This window comes from Callospermophilus lateralis, chromosome 10 (genome assembly GCF_048772815.1).
Source record: "Callospermophilus lateralis isolate mCalLat2 chromosome 10, mCalLat2.hap1, whole genome shotgun sequence".
NCBI classification, from domain to species: Eukaryota; Metazoa; Chordata; class Mammalia; order Rodentia; family Sciuridae; genus Callospermophilus; species Callospermophilus lateralis.
In genome coordinates this window covers 112,352,395-112,373,473 of record NC_135314.1, presented here as the reverse complement: position 1 = coordinate 112,373,473, position 21,079 = coordinate 112,352,395, and the positions used below count along the sequence as shown (strand labels likewise).

Here is a 21,079-nt window from a genome sequence, read left to right as displayed (position 1 = left end):
ATAGCTTATTAATTCTTGCTCTTCTAGGAAAGGGAAAGAAAACGCCTACAGGAAGGACTCTGTCCCTCCTTAGCAACCTGTTTAGCAGCAGGGGTAAGCAAAGGGAGCACAGAGAAGATTCCCGCAGGGGCTTAGGTACAGCCAGGTCCCCTCCCTGGCTTGACCCACATCTCATTAAAATTTCTTTGGTTCAGACTTTTATGCAAAGGACATGAGGCTGGGAGGCCCCCTCAGCTTCCTAAGAAGAATTCAGATAGCTCATCACCCTGTCGATGGTCACTGCCCGGATTCGCAGAGCGTGAAGAAGTATGCAGAGCTTGGTTTTCGTTCTGTACAAATTAGGGGAAGGCGCTTCAGGGGAAGGTGTCTGAGGCACAGTCTCATTGTTGACATTCACGGCCTAGAAGGATAAATACTGAGTATGACAGATAGAATTCCAAAAGGAAAACATTCGACTGTAAAAATGGCTGAAGCAGGGCCTGTGGCATGGTGCCCCCTCACTCTCCAAGCCCAACCAGACCAGAAGGCCAGGCAGACCTGAGAGAAGACACACACATGCTCAGGCTATGCACTTTCAGTGAGCTCGGGAGAGTTCCCTATGCTGCTCAACAGGAGTTGTTCTAGGCCTGATTCTGTTAACATGGCACCTGTTGCTGTATCTAACTTTTAGAGCTTACATGATGAAGCTCCTTCCTTTTTCCAACAGGGAGGTATGGATGGCTACTGATCCAGACTTTATCAGTAATTGATCTGCTTCCTGTGGAAATGACGAAATGTAAGACACAAAAACCTGGCCGTGGATTTCCCTATTTTAGCCTTAGATTTGCTGACACTATACAAGATCTTATTGCATGAGGGTCAGTACTCCCATTTGCTCCTCAAAAAAGTTCTAAAAAAAAGAAAGGTATGTACAGCCATTGCATTTATCAGAGGAGTGAGCTGCAGGGCTCAGGGATTGTGTGGTTACTCCCAAATCATGTGACTAGGTCCTGAAAATGAAATATCAACTGCAACTCTCTGGTGGTAACACTCTTCTGTTGCACAAAATCACTGCCTTTCAAACAATTTCATTGTGCCCCCTCCACACACACACACACAATGAAATACACTATGCAGCAAATGACCGCTTTTCAGAGGATGGTTTTTGCCTCCATGTCTGCACCCTGTGCCCCGATGAGAAAGGCACTCTCTCTAATGTGCATGTCTCTATATTTTGTGTTAGCATCCTGGGTTACAGTGATCCAGAAAACGATGCAAGTCCTGCTGAGTGCACTGTGCATGTCTACTATTTTGTTCATATTCTTGTTCTCTCTGGGACATAGCCAGGCACAAGCTCTGCTTGCTTCCCGGTCCATGTTTGCAAGTATGCTTGCTTTCTTTCTCCTGCCCTTCTTGGACCCTCTGAGGTCAGGGAGAAGTGGAGTGCAGCAGAGCCCTCTGAAGGGATCCTGGCTCTGCCTCTTGGTCGGGCTGTGTGCCCTTGGACGTGTGGTTTCTGCCTCTTAAGCTTCAGCTTCTTCCTTTGTACAGACCTCAACTGGCTGCTGTGGTGATAATGCAAGAAAATGCATGAAAACTCCTGAAAACAGCTTGGCATCACCTTGTGGTGGACACGGGAGGTTTCTTTTCATAAATGACTGCTCATGTTGGCCCTCCCTGTAGAGGGTGTCCTGAAGGCCGTCTCCCTGGGGATACTGCTCTGCAGGGGACTTCAAAGGGGGCTGAAGGCCTCTCCTAGTTCTCTGCAACAAAGGCCCTGGCTGGCAGGGCTCAGCATTAAAGGTGCTTCACTGATGAGACGGGGGCCTTACCTGCATCAGGTAATCCACAGCGGCCAGCAGGGCTTTATCTTCATAGATCTGCCCCTTAGGATCCATCAACAGCTTTTCATTGATGGCCTTGAGCTCTAGCTGGTACATCTTCAAGTCCTCGTAGATACTACTAAAGCACAGCGTCTGAGTGATGGCACAAAATGGGGGAAAAAAAAAAAAAACATTGAGATGAGCCAAGCCATCTCTGCACCCCATGCATCTGAGAAGAGTGGTGGGTCTTACCGTATTCCAGGAGGTCCTTCCCGAGGCCAGGCTGCTCCCCTTCTAAGGGAAGAAGAACCAAACATCAGCATATGAATTCACCAAGTGGGAGAAACCTTGAATTTTTTTTTACTTACAATTATAAAAGAGGTCTCTCTGGAAGCCAGGCAGTTTTCATTCTAGAGGGAAAAAAGCCCATATTGAAGGTGTTAACTCTCAACAGAAATATAACTGGTGTTTCACCTCAAACCTTCTATTATGGCAATGATGCATAACAAAATCTACCACCTTAACTATTTTAAGCATAGTTCAGGGGTGTTAACCATATTCATGTGGTTGTAAAAAACGCATCTGCTTTTATCAGTTTTTTTTCTGATGGGAACCAGAAGCATGCAAGCTTTGGAAGCAGTGGGGTGAGCTGCACTGGTGCTCTGGGAGGGAAGTGGCTGTACCTGGGCTAGTTCCTGGGGCAAGCAGACCTTCACTGTGTTGGTTCTGTTCTTGGTGATATCTTCACGATTGACCTCTTCAGCACTGCAGGGATAATGCTCTAGGATTTCTATGGCCTGGGAAGAACATGAGAAGTTCAGCTGGGGTCACCGAGAAGGCCCCAGCTCCTGTGGGGCTGGCAGCCTGGGTGCCATCAAAGCTGTGGCTGGCTGCCCTTGACCTGCACCTCTCTGACCTACAGGAGATGCCTGGTCTTCATCCCATGAAAGAAACAGGCAGTCAGCATCCCCCTCCCCTCCTTGTCCTTGGCTTGAGACATGTCTCCCTGGGTCACATCTTTTTTCATTATGTAAACACTGCAAGTCATTCCAACAGGCTGTGCTAATCAGCATCCACACCACACGTTAACACTTGCTTCTGGCAAAAGTGTTTTCTCTTGCCAAAATGCCTGTATTCTATGAGTATCTTCAGCTCCTACAGGAGTGCTGTTAAGGCCCCATCTTGGTGGCTGCAACACACATGCAAGCCCTAAAGACTAGCCAAAATTTCACTTGTGATCCACACACATGCAGTCTGCACAGATGGCATCCCATAGGCCCTGTTGGAAGACCCTGTGGGATGGAATCAGGCAATGTGTCCTGAGAAGGCAATGACTTTCTTATTAAAGGTTGACATCACTTTCCACCAATGAGCCTATGGACCAAGGACAGGGCAAAAAGAAGGATGGCATGTCCCTGTGGATTCCGAGTTCAGCTGCAGAGACAGGCATGTGCCCAGATGACCAGGAGATGTGTCAGCAGGTGAGAAGCACTGGGGAGGGCATGGAGGCTCTGGGCAGAGAGGAGAGCACTAAAGCACCACAGAGGGAACCTCAGGAGCTGGGATCAAGGCCAGAGAGGGCAGATCACACATTTGGGTGCAAGTAAGGATGTCCCTATCTGCAGCAGGCAGACCGACGCCTCACTGCTCATCATCTGATATACACCTCCCCACCCTGGAATCTGAGAATATGATGCATGACATGGCAGAGGAAGTAAGGCTATAATAGCAGGGAGAGAATCCTGGCCCAGGGTAAGCACAGGGTCCTCCAGGAGGCAGAGAGCAGAAGTGTCGACCACGAGTGACAACATGAGGAAGAATGCAAAGACCCTGTCAGATTTTTTCTTTTTTTCATAGAGCTGGGATTTGAACTCAGGGCCCACACCCAACATCAGGCACATGCTCTGTCACTGAACTACACCCCTCAGTTCTGGTTTGGAAGGTGGAAGGGAGCCCAGCCCAGGAACTCAGCAGTTTCTAGAAACTGAGAAAGGTAAGAGACACACGTTCTCCCTGGAGCTTCCAGAAAGGGATGCAAGCTCTGAAGACACACTGATTTTAGTCCCATCAGCCCACACTGGGCTTCTGACCTCTGAAGCTGGAAGATGACACATTTTTCTTGTTTAAAGCCATGTTAGTGGTGATTCAGGACAGCAACACGGAAAGTGTGTGCACTGCTCCTGGAGGTACCCAGCAGCCCTGGGCCACAGCCACTTGAGCAGATTGTAAAGAGATTGGGACAGGGGCCTGGAGTTGTGTCCTTTAGACCTTTCCAAGGGAAGCTGGAAGTTTAGATTCTTCTAGGAGAAGTCCAATTTTTTTTTAATGGCATCAAACTCAAAAGTCAAAATAAAACGAAAACAACATGGGCCCGACTCTACAAATTCAGAACAGGCTGTGAATGCCATGCAACTGCCACCTCCACATTCTGCAATGGCGGGTTGGTTTATTCTGGCAAATCTGACAAGGCAAGGCACAAAAGCTTCCAAATAAAATTTGTGATGCCGCGACTTCAGTACTGTGGCTGGGAGTGGAAGTATTTGCTTCCTCACACAAAGCATCCATTCTAATCTCAGCTCTCACATCCTGTCTGTATTGAAAGTTTCTTCAGAAAAGAAGCTGTACCTCTGCAGGCTTCACTTGGGGTACCCCTTTTTAATTACAACCGAAGTACAAGAAGCAATCTGCAGTGCATTATGGAAGAAGAAGAAGGACTTCTTCAAGGCCCTGTGGCATTGAGCTTTTTCTAAGTTATTCATAAGGCAACAAGCTAGAAATTTCTTCTAGTGAGCAGGATTGCGAAAGGATTTTTCTTTTTTTTTTTTTTTGGATAGTGCAGGGGTTCTAACTCACTTCTATAACTGAGCTAAACCCCAGCCCTGAGTAGCTTTGGAAACATGGATTTCTGCTATGGCTTTGCAGCAAAAGCAAGAGCTCATTGAAGCAGCTTTAAAAAGAAAAATAATTTTTTTTTGCATTAAAATACAAAAATCCCCAAAATGAAAGCTATAAACAAACACAGACAATGCTTCCCTATGAAACAAAAGCTGGACACAAATGATCACCATTCTCCTTGAAGTATATGACTCCCACAGGATGCACGTCACCACACTGGACATGACTAGTAGCAGTGGGAGGGACAATCTAGTTCATCATGTGGCCCCACAGAGACCCACCCAATTGCTCCTTGGGGTCTTATTCCTGCAAGGTCTTATTCCTGGCGCAGATCCCTCTATGCTGGCTTGCTGCTGGGACACTGCACACATTGCCCTGCTACTGGCAGAGCCAAACCAACCTCCATCATTTACCACTACTCTGCTTTCTCTGAGTCCCTTAAACTGACAAGTCATTTGTGAAGTCCCTCTCCACTCCTGACAGCTATCCTGCAGTTCCCCAGGTGCTGCATTGTCCCAGCAGGTCCCTTCAGCAGAGCTCAAGGGGACACTGGCACTTACGTTCTGTAGGGCACTGTCCACAGTGCTCAGCAGGGTTTGGGAGAGGTTGTGGCACTCCTGGGACACTGCTGGGACTGGGGTGCTCCTGGGGAGGTTCCTGGCAGAACCAAGATGCTCCAGGAAGACAAGGGTGGCCAGGAGAAGGAGGCCTGCAAGTGAATTGGGGGCAGCTGAGCTGCTGATCTGCCCTGGCCATCTTTGCCTATCCTTTCTCCTTGGTGCTGACCCCCTCCGCCCTTTACCAACACTTCCTTCCCACCTGAGAGATGGATCCAGTTATTGAAGGGCAGCTCTCCTTAATATTAGGGCTAAGAATCTGCTCTCCGGATGCCCCAGAGCTCAGCACTCCCTTAGAGAAAGCCTCCATATTTTGAATAGGGAAACCAAGCCCAGGAGCAGAAATGACTGGCTCAGGATCCCAGTCTTTTGGAACAGCGGGGGGTCAAAGCCTCCTTTGCAGCTGACTGAGATCTGCTTATAGCTATAGCTGTAAGAAGTCTCCTAGGCAAGACACCCCCCTGCTGGGCCTTGGTTTCTCCTCTAAAATGAATAGAATGATAGCTAATGAGCTGCTTCAAAATGAAAAGAGACGCTGCTCTGTGGGCAGGCAGGTGCCCATTCGTCCTTTCCCGTTTCTATCCCCTTTGCGGGGCTCCAGTCTCCAGGGGGGCAGCCGTCTGGGTCCTGCTGTCTCCAGCCTCCCCAACGCCGCCGCTGGCGGCTACTCACTGCGCGCTGATGGACACATGCTGGGCGGACCCTGAGCAGGAGCTGGACGCTGGCAGGTGGTCCTGGCAGGTGAGTTGGCTATGGGCTGGGGACCCAGAAGGCCACATTTTTATAACTCCTCGAGGCGCGGCAGGACTTTCCCAGGACCGAGGGCTCTTGCTTCCTCTCTCTGTCTCTCTCTACATCAGTTTCTCGGTGACACGTGCGGTCCTTCCTGCCCGCGGGGCTGGCGGCGCTTTCGGATTAACTCCCGGAGTGCCCGGCCGGGTCCTGGGGCCGCCCCGCCGCCTGCGCGCGCATATTGAAAGTGAAATTAGCGCAGAGTCGCGGCGGGGTCCTGGACAGGAGTGACCCGCCCCACTGCGACCTGGGCCCGCCAGGTCTACAAGTTCCACTGGGTCCCAAAGCCTCGCCCAGCGCGCAGAAGTGGTGCCGCCCGTTTTCCTTTTCCTCCATCACCAACGCGCCCTAGCGGTGACAACTCTCTTGTTTCTGGGTGGAGTGGACAGATTGTCCATTGCCCATTGCCCATTCCTTCAGATGACCCACTCACTGTGCGCCAGGCCGAGGAGGTGCCAGGCACAGGATACTGGGGTAAACAGGACCCTTTGGGAGCACCCCACGACCCCAAACCTGACGCAGTATTATGTCACAGGTCCTCTCAGGCATGAGAAGGGTGAGATGGGGATGGCTGACAAGAGCTGCTCTCTTAGAGAACCCACTTTCTGACGGCAGCAGGAGAGAAGTTTGGGTTTGATGAGAGAAACACCCAAGGGCCTGGACGAAAGGCCCAGAGAGAGGACACTACTCAGCGAGAGCAACCTATCCTGGAGGCAGCAGAAGCTCCCAGGGTCCCAACCTGACAGGGAAGGAAAAGTGGGTACCAGAGTGCTTCCATGGGAAGCAGCAGGTTCCAGCTCCAGAAATAATATCAAAGCAGTTAGGGAGGTTGGGGAAGAGAGAAGTGGATTTAGGGAGCAGGATGCAGCAGGTAGTGGGCACCATGCTAAGGAGCACAGTTCTATTCTGAGGATGGGGAGGTATGATTGGGTTTGCAGGGTGAAACATCCCTTCAGTGGTATTGTGATCCCAGGAGAGCAGAGTAGCGGGAGCATTTGGCAGCCTATGGCCACATCTCCATGCTGGACAGAGAACAGCAGGTGGACAGAAGGGATTCTCAGGGTGCCCACAGTCTGTTGACTTCACAGTGGGAGGCATAGGAAGGTATTGAGGATGGCCAAAAGGAGACTGTTCCAGCTCCTCCAGCCTGGGTCACTATAAGGGGAGTGGAGTTGGAGCAGTGAAGTTGTACTTCAGAGGTGCTGGCTGAGAGATACTTATTTCTCCCCTAAGCATTAGTAACTCTGCCTGTGTAGAGAGGAGGGATGTTTTGGCCACCAACTTGGAGCTTTTGCTTTGATGTGTCTGGCTGCCAGGGTCTGCCTTTGTACAGAAGCACCAATTTCCCCAATGAGAAGCCTTTGGAGACACAGAAGAGAGGAGTGGGTGCTCTTCTTCCTTTCCTCTGGTTTCCATTGAGGTCTGGATAGAGGAGGTCAGCATATTGCCATGCTATCAGGACCTCTCAGCAGGTTCAACCTCTGCTGGAGGCCATGGCCAGGTGGATGGAGAGGACCCTAGGCTGACGCAGGCCCTTCTGAGTCCTGGCATCAGCCTGGCCTGGTAGATCATGTGTTTGAAGGTGATGAGGCCCCATCCTAGGGACTTTCAGGTATATGTAAAGCAGGCCCCTTCCAATGCTGCTGTCTGAATTGTCCATGGTGCACAGACCAATCCATTGTCAGAACAATTGTATTTAGTAGTTTGTGGGAAGCAAGTAAATGGCATAGAAACCTGTTGCACCACATGGGTTTAGGGTGGAGTTAAGTGTACTTCATTTCAACAAAGTCAAGCTGGTTGCAGCTGAGCTGTTTCTCCCTGGGAGCATTATCTCCTACACTAACATAATTTCTGCTGCATGGATATACACAGGGCCTCTGTTCAAAATGGATTTTTGGCCACCAGATACAGTATGTGACCTAAAGTTTTATGGAGCATGTTTCTAATGTGCTGCCCATACTTGTAACCAACATGAAATAAACAGCCCTTTCTGCACTAACATTACTTTTCTATAGAAGGCATTCTTTGTCTGTGAGAACTACTGTATAGTGTGGAACATTGAACTAGAGCTTTTGGCCAATGCAATATGAAATGAAAAAAAATGAGAGATTTATTCCAAAAGAAAAATTAAAACTGTTATTTTATTTTTTTTTTTAAATAATTGATCTGGGTTAGAGTTGTGGCCCAGTGGTAGAGAACTTGTCCGGCATGTGTGAGCCCCTGGGTTCAACCGTTAGCACCACATATAAAAAATAAGTAAATAAATAAAAATAAAAGATCCATTGACAACTAAAAATATATTTTAAAGTAATTATCTGCAAAGCAAACAAATAAAAAATCTAGAATGAGTATACCAAACACTAGAAGTATTGAGAGAATTCAACAACTTCACTGGACAACAATATCAACTTGAGAAAACCAGCCAGGCTAGTGGTGGCTCAGGGTAGGTACTTGCCTTATACTCATGAGACCCTGAGCTCCGTCCTCAGCACTGAAAAAAATTAATGTTTGTACAACTGAAACCATCAGTTAGGAAACACCATTCACAATATCAGCCAAAACATAAAGCTCCTGGAGATAGAGTGACCACTAAGTGGCTGAATCCAGCTCTGTTCCTTACTTGCTAGGTGTTCTGAGAAGTTATTTTTTTTTTAATCTGAGTTCAGTTTCCTCATCTGAAAAATTATGACAGTAAAAATTCCTACAATAAATATAAGGTTGTTGTGATTATGGCATGATTTAGCATAACTATAGAAGAGTCTTGGAGAAAAAATTTAAGTCTAAGAAGACAGTGAATATGATTTGATGAAAAAAATTCTGTACCCCTTGAATGGGAAGTCTCAATATATAAAAAGCTGGTGTCTCTTCTAATTAATATATTCAGTAAAATCACATTAGAAACTATAAGAAAACTTTTTGAGAAATTTAATAGACTACCTATTCATACACACACACATATATGATTAATATCCTGAATATTCAAATATAATACAAATATCAGTAAGAAAAACACCAACAACCCAATGCAGAAATAGAAAAAGGACATACTCAGATAATTCCAAGACAAATGCACATTATTATAGACATATGAAAACTACTCTGCTGTATTATAATTAAAGAAATGCATGTCAAGTTAATAAATATGCTTGTTGTTGTTGTTGTTGTTTTGTCTTTCTTTGTAGAATAAGGGATTGAAACCAGGGCCTCATGCATGCTAAGCAAGCCCTCTACCATTGAGGTAATCTCCAGCCCACAGATATGTACAAAGTTGGGAAGTAAGATGGTTTGTAGAGTATCTGCAGTTGTGTAGAAACAGGTTGCAGTGTTCTCTGGGAGGTAGTCTGACCTGCACAAGCAGTCTAGAGAATTGGTTAGCAATAGCTATTGTGATAAAAAATGGACTCACTTTTGTTCACAATTCCAATTCTAGGAATTTCTCTTGTAAAACCATTTGCACAATCCATAAAGACTTATTTACACTAAAACTACTGTCTTTTATATCAAGACATGAAACACTGGAAATATCCTTTAGTAGGGGAAGGTTTAAATAAAACATGATTCATCTTTTCAAGGGACTACTATGAAGCTATTTAAAGGATTGAAACAGATTATACATGTGATAGGGAAAAAATCTTCATTATGTGAAAAATCATGTGAAAAAATCAAGGTTTGGACCAGCATGTCACCTCACAGGCTTCTTTACGTGCAGGGAAGAAAGCACAGACATACAAACACACAGAGATGCTGGTACAGTGTATACACACACTCTCATGAGAGCTTTGAGAGGCAGGGGCCACTGCTCTGGAGAAGGAGAATGGATTTTTCAAGCAGAAGGAACACCTGGTTTATATTGAATAAACTCTGTATCATTTGAATTATTTAATATGAAACTTCTTACAGTTTGGTTTTGCTTTGCTTTTATTTACATTTAAAAGATTGCTTAATGGAAGGTGATATATTAAGAGAGCTGCTAGGTCACTGTAACAGCTTTTGAATGGAGGAGTTCCTCTGGGTTGTAGCATTCTTGTAGGATTTACCATACAAACATAAGTCTATAGTGGATTGATGATCTACTACCAAGGCAAGGGCTTTTGTGTCTGACTCTATCCATTCACCTATCCATCCACCTATCCATTCATCCATCTATCCATCCATCCATCCATCTACCCATCCATCCATTTACCCATTCACTCATCCACTCATCCATCAATCATCCATCTTCTCATTCTGATTTGCAAATATTCTCCTTGTGTGTTATACACATTTAAAAATTTCTCATAAGCTTAGAGAATATTAGACTTTTAGCTGGAAGAGTTGATCCAATGTCAATGCACTTTTTATAAATTATATTTTCTGAGGTGTCTTTTCTTTTAACATTTTGTCTTTGTTCTTTCCTAAGTCATATTTTATGGTTGCTATTCAGAATTAAATGAATATAGAAAGTTCAATTAAATAAGATATCTCCTATATTAAATGTATATTAAAATTTTTAAGGGCAATTATAATGATAATTTTGAAGTTATTCTTCTTTTGATGAGCTAAATCATCTTGCCAATCATAGTGGCAAGATACATATACCACAATTAACTGATTAATTTTTATTAAAAATGTATTTAAATTAATAACAATATCAGTGGAAAAGGAATTTGGCAGGCAGCTCTCTTAATTGCATTTCTGCAAGTGACTCACTCTTGCTGTTTTATTAAACAAATAGCCATTTTATCACACTGGATCACATTGAAATAATCTGAAAGCTCTGAATTTTTACATGAATACAAATTTTCACTTTTATTATTAATTCTACCTTTGAATACAGACTTTTATATTAAAAATTTAGATCTACCTTGTTAACTCTACTATGTATACTGACATAATTTCACCGTCTAGGACCTTTCTGGCCTATGCCCCTGTACAGTGGAAAGACCAGGGGCTTTGAAGTCCAGGGTTAAAATCCAAGTCATCATCATTTTCAAGCTGTGCAATCTTACTTAACCTTTCTGAACTTTTATAAAATGAAGAAGATGCCTAGCCATTGGGATGGTTGGAAGGAGTTATTGGGATAGAAGACAGGCAGTGGGTGAGACAGGGTAAAAGCACAAGCAGTGTGACCCCATAGGCCGTTGGTTCCTTTCATGGTGTCAATCTATTAGCAGCGACTTGATGGGGCTTTAAGAAATTCTTCAAGTGCTCCCAGGGCCCTCATTAGTCTTGAAGGAAACTGAGCTTCCTAGTCAAGGTTAGTGTGTAAAGAAATGAAGACTTCTCAGGATGGGACTTGACAGGCAGGCCGCTTGCATCAGATTTTAAAAGTGGCCAGAAAGCCACTACTTTTATTGTTCATTTATGTTTCGTTTCCATAATGACTGAAAAGTCATTCCACAGCTACATGCTCTTCCATCAGGACTAGTGTTCCTTCTGACCCTTTAGACTTTTTTTTTTTTTTAAACAGGACTGCTGCCAACACATTCTCCTACCTTTCCTTGTGAGGATATCTATATTTTACCACAATTTTGAAATACATTTTTGCATGACAATTATTTTCTCTCAGCACATGAAACACATCATCACAACATCTCTGGCTTCCACTGCTTCTGCTGAGAAATTACCTGGCAATCTTATAGCTGCTTCCTCTCAGCCTTATGGCATTTATATTCATGACTGACATTTGTCTGTAAGGTTTCTTCCTCTGCCTGTGTGCTGGGGTGGGACCCGGAGCCTCAATGTGCTAGCAAGCACTCTAGCGCTGAGCCACACCCCAGCCCCTTTAATGCTGCTTCTTTGAAGGTATTTATTGGGGAGCATCTGACTGCTTTTAGGGTTTTTCTTTCTTTTTTTCTATTCCTAGCAACTTAGCTACTAAATTCCTAGATTTGTTTTTCTTTGTATTTATTCCTCTTCTGTTTTCAGCATTTATTGAATCTGTCACTTGACACTTTAACTCAGCTTTGGACAATTCTCTGTCTTCCTTTATTTCTTCAAATAATGCACCTATTGTTCTCATTCTTGCTCTCTTATTCTTTGGGGGCCCTAATTACACAAATATTAGACTTTTCCAAAAGTTCTACATGAGTTTTGTGGGATTTTTCTTCCCTTTTTCGGTGGGGAGAGGTTTGGGTACACCCATCTGTGTATTTTCTACTAACCAACCTTCTGAGTCACTAACATTTTCTTCACCTACAGACATAATTTAGACAACCATAAAGTTTTCTTGAACTACTTTATTGAAGTTTTCAGTTGTTGTACTCAGCAGTTTCAGAGTTTCTACTTAGGTTTTTTTTTTTTTTTAAATACACAGCTCTCAATTGTAGGGCAAAATTCTCCAACTTTTCTATTTTCTTGGATGTGTTAATCATAGTTGTATATTCTGCGTCTGATAATTTCAATATCCAGATCACCTCTGGATGGCCTTAGCTTCTGACAGGCAGGCAGAGTAACACAGCATTCTAATCTTTCAGGGGCTGACTGATTTGAACCTGCCCTTCAATGTTGTAAGGTTGTTTGTTTTTCTTTTTCTTTTTTTTTTTTTTTTTACTGTTCACAAGTACCTCTAGGTGTGGGACCAGGAGTTCTCACCAAAAGCCCCAGGTGTCCCCAGGATCCTGCGGTGGTGGCTCTGAACCTCAGGGTGTACCTACCAGCCAGGTGGCACTGTGGGAAGCTCTGTCTACTTTCTCATTCTTCCTTGCTAACTCTTGTCCTGCTCTGCTCACTAATTGGGAAAATGACAGAAGCAAAGGCAGCTCACTGACCTGAAGCCGTGCTCCACTCTCTCCCCCAGCATCTTGGCACCTAGAATTCTGGTTGCCCTCAAGACCCTGGACTTTTGTTCATTCTTGCCAATAACCCTCCCACACCAGCTTGTCATGTCTGCCCCTAACAGCCACCCTCTGCTCAGCCTCTCAGTCATTCCACCAAATGCGTTGTAGAGGATCCGCAAATGACCCACTGGGGAATTTCAAGCCAAGTCTCCAGGATGTTCCTTTTTCAGAGATCCTGACCTTTAAGTCCTGGTGGCTCAGATAGCTCCTGGTACATTCAGAATTTTTAAAAATTTAGCTCTTCTAACTGTCCTCATGGGAGAATATTCTCCCTACAAGCTATCCTGTTAGGGTCAGTACTGGGGATTGAACACAGGACCTTATGTATGCTAGGTAAGCTCTCTGCCACTGAGCCACACCCCAGCATGAAAGTAGAAATCATTTTAAATATATAGGATCTGCTCAAAGTTCCAAAGTCGAGGCTTCAACTTTGGAATCATTAGGACAACTGATGTTGGCTTTTTTTTTTTTTTTAAATGAAACACTGTCCTGGGTACTAGAAAATCTAATATCCTAAGCCAGATATTATCATCTGCATTTCAACAGACATGGAAACTGAGGAAAAGGGAATCTACATTAGGCACTAGAAGCCAAACAGCTTCTGAGTACAGTGGAGGACCTGAAGCCCTATGGGATGACTCCTGATGTCACTCCCCTAACAGAAAGGGAGACCTTAGAACAATGTCCAACGATACCCAACAAGAACCTTGCCATCACCTCCCTCAGGAACTCCTAGGATCCTTTGTGTCCCTGCAGGTTTTACATAGAAATCAGCCTGTGGAGGAGATTCTCCATGAACATTTTGATTTTCACGCAAGAGCTGAGGTCTGAAGCTATAGTTCACCTCTTGACCCTGTTGCTCTTCTTGAATGGTGACAGATATTTGTGGAAATGGAATTTAGGCTGCAGGGCAAGGGCAGCAGGTATCGGGGGAATCGAGCCTGTGCTTTGCTGGTCAAGTTGGGATCCTGCTGTAGCACCAAGGAAGGTGGACACCCCTTTCTTGCTCAAGATCCAGGCCACTCTAAAATCGGGTGTTTCCCTAATCCACCTCACTTGCGTAGTTTGGCCATGTGGATAGTCTAAACCCAGCTGTTCATCATCATACACCTCTGTCTACCTGAGGACCCACTGCATGGGAAATTTACAGCTTGATGAGAATGATCTCAGAGAAAGGAGAAGGAAAGTAAGACAGGAAAACACTGGGTGTGTTTGTTCTTCAGAAAAGGAAGAATTGAATCAGTTTTCTGTTCCCAAATGCTTTCTTGGGTGTCAGAACAAAGCTTTTTATTTAGTACACTCCCAGAGAAGAAACTCTAGGTGAAAGAAACAACCGTGACCTTTTCTGCCACGGTGTATGAAATGCCCCAGTGTTTCTCTGCTAAATAATGTCATAAATTCACCCAATGTCAGGGAACTCCAAAGCCTTGGCAACAATTCTGTGCACTTATCTCCTGGTACCAATGTCCTTTTAGTCAACTGCAGGAGAGAGTCTTGAGTACTTAGAAGCTGAATACTAATGCCTCCATATCCAATAAATATGTAGCTCTGTGAAAAGATTAAGCGAGTATATTCTTGTAATGCAATGGAAAAATGATCCATTTTGTATTCGAATAGAGCTAAACTAATTTCATGCAATCATTTCAGGGCATCTATCTGACAAATGGCTTTCTACAAGAGATTTTGTTTATCTGGGTATTATCTCAACCAAAATCTTGGAGACAAACTAAAGCATTTATTGAATTTTACCCAAAGTTCCACAAGACCTTCAAACTAATTGAAATGATTTTTCTCCATTAAATTGCTCAGGGATCCTTTCTTAAGGTTCAACACAGATCTCTTTTGGGGTCAGAGAACCTGATGATGAATTGTGAAAACTTATGTCAACTTAATGTCTTTTTGGAAAGCATAGTTTTCAAATTTTAGCCATTCCCCCTTTAAAGAATATTAGTTTCTCTTGGAATAATAAAGACAAATATACCATTATTAAAATAATATATGGGAGGCAGAAAACACCTATCAAAGATGCTCTTTATTTCCAGGGGTAATCAAATACAGAACTATCTAGAATACTGAGAACTTGTGTGCCAATTAAATTGTGGTCTTTGTCCCCGACGAAGCTTTCTTCAGCAGGGAAGCTGGGTACTTTTGCCCCATCCTGTTGAGGGGATTTTGCGCCTGATGGAGTGATTTGGGGAAGAGTGATACTGTGTTTGCTGGCAGCAGCTATGCACCAGGGCACACCCAGCTCACTCAGCCCTCCTAAGCTCTAGAAGCTGGCTGCGTGGCTCTCCTGTTTCACAGATGAGGAAATGGCCTACCTGAATTTGAATGACTTCTCTGAGATAGTAGACCTGGGATTCAAATCCAGCAGAGCTTTGGCTGCTTTCTTAAATGTCGTGGGGGCCAAGGGATGATTGAGGAGAGACATTGGAAAGCAGTTTTGAAGGACTTACAAAGGCTTCTAAAAATGGCATCTGTGTTCACCATCTAGTTTCCCTCTAGGCTGCGGTTCACAGCACTAACCAGAGACTTGGATGACAATCTTATGCAGGGATCTCAGTGCAATGCTACTTACAAGACTTTCCAATAGGGTGTCCGGGAGGAGGACAGCTGATGTCTTTCCTCTCCAGTCTCAAACCCAATGCTCCACGGTGCTGTGCCCAGGCTATTGGGGACCACACCAAGCACCTTCTTCTCTGGATGATTTTAAAGTTGCTATCTTTGTCTCCGGTTTTCTGTACTCTCACTATGCTAACATTTTTATATGTATCGCTTTGGGATTAGACCAATTCTTGAATCAGTGGATTGGTATTTTTCACCAATTTTTGAATATTCTCCATCATTATCTCTTAAATATCAGCTCTGCCCCATCCTATCTAGATTCTTCTGACACCAATTAAATTTTTGGTAGAACTTCAAAGTCTTTTCTTCCAAGTTTCTTACCTTTTTTTCACTGTGATTTCAATTTTATGTCTCTGTTCCACACTGTGTGTACTTTTTCTGACTGGTTTTCCATTTCACTAACTTTCTCTTTTGCTGTATCAGGACAACTGAAGTAAAGACTGAATGCCTTATGCAAGCTGGATCAGTTTATATTCGTCCACTGAGTTTTTCATTGTTATTCTAATTTTCTTTCATAGAAATTCTACTTGTTTTTTTCAAATATGATGATTTTTTATGGTTTTGTGTTCCCTACAGATAACTTTAAGTTGTCTTTTAGAATGTTAACATCATAATCATGATTGTCTCATAGTCTTTGTATGATAATTTCAATACCTGAGGTCTAGTATGTGATTTTTTGTTGTTGTTTATAATGATGCTTATTGCTATATAGTTGTTAGCTATATGCCTGCATTGTATTTGAAAAAAAAATAGCCACCATAATTCAAGGTCTGTGATGGATCTCCAGAGAGAATTTTCTTTACTTCTCCTGGAGACCTTAGGCTCCTGATGGTCTAGGACCATATAATGTCAAAAGTAAGGATGGGATGCTCAGCTTCATTCTGGGGCCTCACCCTTTGGTGTCTGAGCTTGCTGGGGGGTCTTGGTGTGTCTCTTCTTAGACCCTCCTCCTTGTGTGGGTCTGGGGCTGATGAATCTTCCCATTGCCTCACAAGGACATCAGAATTGAAGTTTAAATCTTTCAGAATTCACAAGTCCTTCAGCAGCCTTTGACCTTTGTAGCCCAACAGGTTCTTGTTTTCTCAGCATTTTGTAATCCCTTGATGTATTCTCATCTTTTTTAAGGCTTTAAAAAAGACTTGGAAATGAATTCAGCACCTTTAGTTATTTTTAGTAGAATGTGATTCCAATTATCCCATGATGTTAGCAGAAATAGGGAGTTATAAGTTTCTTTACATGAAATGTAAAGATCCTTTACATGAAATGAGGACTTCAGAGAGAATAATAGGAAGTTTTTCTAGAAAAAAAGATCACAGAGGTGAAAGGTGGATGAAACATTTCCGAAGAATTAAGAATATGTGAGGCACTAGAGACCCAGAGAGGATGGCAAACCATTCAGAATGTAGTTTAAGGATCTGAGGAATTAAAGACAGTTGGCCTGGAGCTTCGAGAGAGCAAAGGAAAGACCCTGGATATCACTCAGACACGGAGATCGCAGTAAGGGGCACCTGATTTCCTGTCAACACAGAAAAGCCCTGAGAAGGCAATGCTCTGGAAATCCTGGAGACTCCTCTCCCTAGCAGGTTGGGAAGGGGAATCCTGCATTCCAAGAAATGCTCATCTCTTGAAAAAATTATCATGGTGCTGAGAGGCTTAGAAGCCTCCATGTCATTATCACAATTCTGGGTACTGTCTGCAGTAGGAATCATGAGCATTGGTTGCTTTAAAGAATTATTTCATAATTTTAAATGGCCAGAGAAGTTTGTAGCAAGGTTCTATGTACATCCTTTGTGGCCTCTGAAATCCAGTTCAGAAGGCAACCCCAATTATAACATCATTCCTGTGGTAAAGTAGACCACAATTCCCACTGTTCTAATTACAGATTTACTCACAGATATACTAAAAAATCCCTAAGAAAACACATCGGATTTTTCAAGGGAATTTGTTTTTAAAACCTGATACATGACATGAAAGTAGAAGGGGGACCATTAGGGATGGGGAAGGGGCTGAGGTGGGCAGAACAGAGGGTGGCATGATCAAAGTACGTTACATGTTATCTATGAAATTGTCACCCAAAGCCCATTGTTTTGTGCAATTACGTAATACTAGTAACTGCCAAAAACTTATGTGATAGGTATATTGTATAGACTCAGACTCGGAGATTGCAGCTGTGGGCACCTGATTTCCTGGCGACACAGAAAAGCCCTGGGAAGGCATTACTCTGGAAATCCTGGAGACTCCTCTCCCTGTCTGGTTGGGAAGGGGAAAGTAAGGACTGGATGCTCAGCTTCATTCTGAGGCCTTACCCTTTGTTGTCTGTGCTCTCTGGGGTAATGGAGGAATGGATAGAGTAATAGAGGAATGGACACAGTGTTGTCTATTCCAAGCCTGAGTCAGAACCACCCAGAGCTCCCTGCAATGGGGACTTAGATGTAAGGAGACCATCACTGAGACAGACACTGAAGACACGGAGTGGGAGGAGTATGGGAGGAGGGATCTCGTGCCCTCGGGTATAGGAAAGGAGCTCTGTGGCCAGCAGCTCAGAGGAGCAAGGTTGTGGCCTGGTCCAGAATAGGTCATCCGTAAACTTAAAGTTGCCTGTCTTTCTAGAATCCAGGAAGAGTGATGGCTTTACTCTCTCCCTCCAGAAGATTCTCCTGGAAAGCAGTCTCATATCAATCAGTGACCAGTGGGTGTGAGAGAGAAAGAGGAGACGGCCATCCCACTTCTAGATCCTTCCTGACTCAGTCCTGTCTCACAGTCCCACGGAGTGGAAACACCTGTTCTTCAGGTCAAGGGTAACTATTTTAACACTCTAACCACTCATGGGTCTCACCCTACCACTGCTTTGGGCTCAAATTTTGTAAATAAAAATTTCAAAATCTTATTTGTCAGGTTAAAGGGTTCCACTCTGATTTTTCTCCAGCAACTCAGTAAACAGAAGCTATGTTGGGGAGCTTTGTGAATCAGGAAGCTACTGTGCCAGGAGAAGACCTGCGTGGGATCCTGCTCTGAGTTTGGACAAATAAAACCTCATGGCTTTGCATTTTCAAGCTCTGACCTCAGGCCATACTCCTCCCACCATAACTGTTTCAAGGACCTTCGACAAAATCAATATGAAAAGTGGTAGATCACTAAAATTGCTCTTTATAGTTCGGCCCAGAATGGTCATTCCATTGGTCACTGTTCTTGCATGAGGTCACCAGGTGACCATGCATTCACTTGCAGGTCTTGGAATTGCTCGCATCATTTGGGAAGTTCTCTTTCCCAGTTGGCTTTTTACACACACACACACACACACACAACTGGTCTTTCTCTCCTCCACAGTCACATGTTGGAATTCTGTGGACTGGATGGTCTGCCTAACTCACCACACTCGAGCCCTTCCAATCTCTGTCTGCTCAGGAATCCACAGTGGGCTTTGGCTGCATCCAGCATTGACAACCTGGATCTTCTGAGAAGGTGCCAAGCCCTTTACAAGCTGGACGGGGCCGACCCTTCTCCCTTCTCTCCTGTGGCTTGCCAGCACCACCTGCCCCATGTCCTGCTACTGATCCTCTTCTCCAGTGACAAAACTTCACTCTGAGGTCCACAGAGGACAGGACAGAGAAGGCTGGCTAACAGAGACAGAAAGGCAGCTTGACAGAGGAATGAGCCTAAGGATCTGCGGCACGGTTGGGCAAGCAAAGTTGGATTAACTGAGTGTTTCAAACAGCTAGTTTTGTTTTAATTTGCATAAGTCTTGTTAGCAAAATAGGTTGGTTTACTTTCACTTGAATTAACTTCGTCATTTTGTAAAAAACATCTTTCCCACTTTATGCTAATTCATAGTTTTTGATAAAATTCAGTAGGTGATCCAGTAAGTGACTGGGCTATCCCACTTCTATGTACACTGCATATCCTTGCCTTGGGTTGCTAGAAATGTCCCCAGGGGCGGTGTTGGTCCTGAGATGGCCTTGCCTTTTCCTGTCCTTGAGGCCTTGCTTTTTCCTGTCCTTGAGTTTCGTGCCTTCCGTGACACCCTCTTTACCTTCCCCACCCATGGCACCCCTCTGCTCCTCTTCTTCCCTTCAAAGCTCTTGGTTCAAAGTCGCTCCTGGGGGCTCACACAGGGTGACTGTGAACCATGTGCTTAGGTGGCTGTGGACCATATGCTCAGCAACCTCTCGAAGGCCAGTAACTCCAAAGGCCTGTGCCCTAATTCTCTAGGGCTTCTGGCTTGGGCCCCTCTCACAGTTGGTCCTGTGCATATTCTGTGTATCTGCAGTCCCAACCCTGGTGGGGTTTTTTTTTCCTCCAGTTTTGCTTGTTTTAAGACAAGTGCCTGCTGCTGCAGGTGCAGGGCTCCAGGAAGATCATGCCTACCCCTGACTGCGATGCAGTGTGGCAGTGTCTCCTCAGGAAGCCTGACCTTGTCGGTGCTTCCCCTTTTCTCTGCAGTTGAGATCATCCCGTGAAGTCACTCTTAGTTAGAAACTGGGTGAAAAAAGTTGAGAAGTAGGTCCTTTGACTTCTCATAGTAGCTTTCCACAAAAGAGGGAGATCCTACCAGCTGAGATCATGCCTAATTTTAGCTGATGCTTCTGGAATCCACTTGGCCTCTCTTCACCAGGTGGGCGACAGCAGATGAGCAAGGTACTTCTGGCCTGTCTTTCCCCAGAAAGAGGGAGGAACCTCAGAGAAACCCTGTCCTCAGCATCAAGGAAACGTGAAATCTTACTCTCCCCGCCCGCAGATAACCCTTGCCCTCCCGTGGAGAAGCCCGTTGCTCCTCTTTGGATAAGCCACTCCTCATGAGCGTAGCCGCCTTGGTCACAATCATACATCCTGAGACACCTACTAAGAAGCCTGGTTTAAATGATTGAAAAGTCCAGGGAAAATCCTGCCCTGAGTACCTCCCAAGGGGAAGGAGCATCAGCCCCAGAGATTAATCCTTGTTCATCTTGAAAGCCTTTCCGGCTTTTAGCACTTTTGTTGAAACAGCTCTCTACCAGAGGTGGATGCTGAGATGTGCCCAGGTGGTGGTCAGGGTCACAGGCTCGCTGACCCCACATGAGCCCTGTGGTCCTACCCCACAGTAGTAGTCTGTGCCCCCACCAGGTGGACAGGCACCACGGAGAGAGGAGATTATCTTACTCAAGGCCTCCACTACCCCTGCACACAACAGGGCCTCGGTAAGTGTCTCTGAATGACCGACATGGCCAGGTGTTTCCCACTCTAGACAGAAACTGAACAGAGAAGAAAGTGCAAATACTAATGCAAGGGACAGCAGAGAGATGATGTCCCTAAACAAAAAGAAAAGGGGCCAAGACCCCAAGCCATTCACCAAGGCTACACAAAACACAAGGACACAGGAGAGCTGTCTCAGCAGGGCAGAAGCCAAGGTTTCCAGGGCCTTCTGCGTTTTACACGTGATTTCTTGGTGCTGCTGTATAGCCAAGGCACCTCCTTCAGTGCTGTGAGCAGAGTGGCTCCATCTCAAGCCAAGCAGGAAAGCTGCCCCTGCTGGAGAGTTTGGGGTGTGAATGTT

At 44.8% G+C, this 21,079-nt stretch overlaps 1 protein-coding gene across 2 annotated transcripts; it reads right to left on the bottom strand.

Annotated features, from left to right (window-relative positions):
- Positions 1–238: 238 nt before the first annotated feature.
- Positions 239–6,005, bottom strand: Il12a (interleukin 12A). Of its 2 annotated transcripts, XM_076868715.1 has the most exons (7): positions 5,987–6,005; positions 5,258–5,406; positions 2,486–2,599; positions 2,171–2,212; positions 2,055–2,096; positions 1,812–1,955; positions 239–400 (listed from the first exon to the last, which is right to left on the bottom strand). In XM_076868715.1, exons 1-7 carry the CDS (start codon positions 6,003–6,005, stop codon positions 239–241), a joined length of 672 nt encoding a protein of 223 aa, XP_076724830.1. The 2 variants fall into 2 exon arrangements, with proteins under 2 accessions (XP_076724830.1, XP_076724831.1); XM_076868716.1 differs by lacking the exon at positions 2,055–2,096.
- Positions 6,006–21,079: the final 15,074 nt, after the last annotated feature.

Excerpts from the sequence above, each read along its gene's own strand:
- Il12a (XM_076868715.1), bottom strand. Across the intron at positions 2,600-5,257 it reads TGGACAGTGCCCTACAGAAC|GCCATAGAAATCCTAGAGCA; the intron begins GTAAGTGCCAGT and ends TGTTCTTCCCAG. Across the intron at positions 2,097-2,170 it reads GAGAGACCTCTTTTATAATT|AAGGGGAGCAGCCTGGCCTC; the intron begins GTAAGTAAAAAA and ends TTCTTCCCTTAG.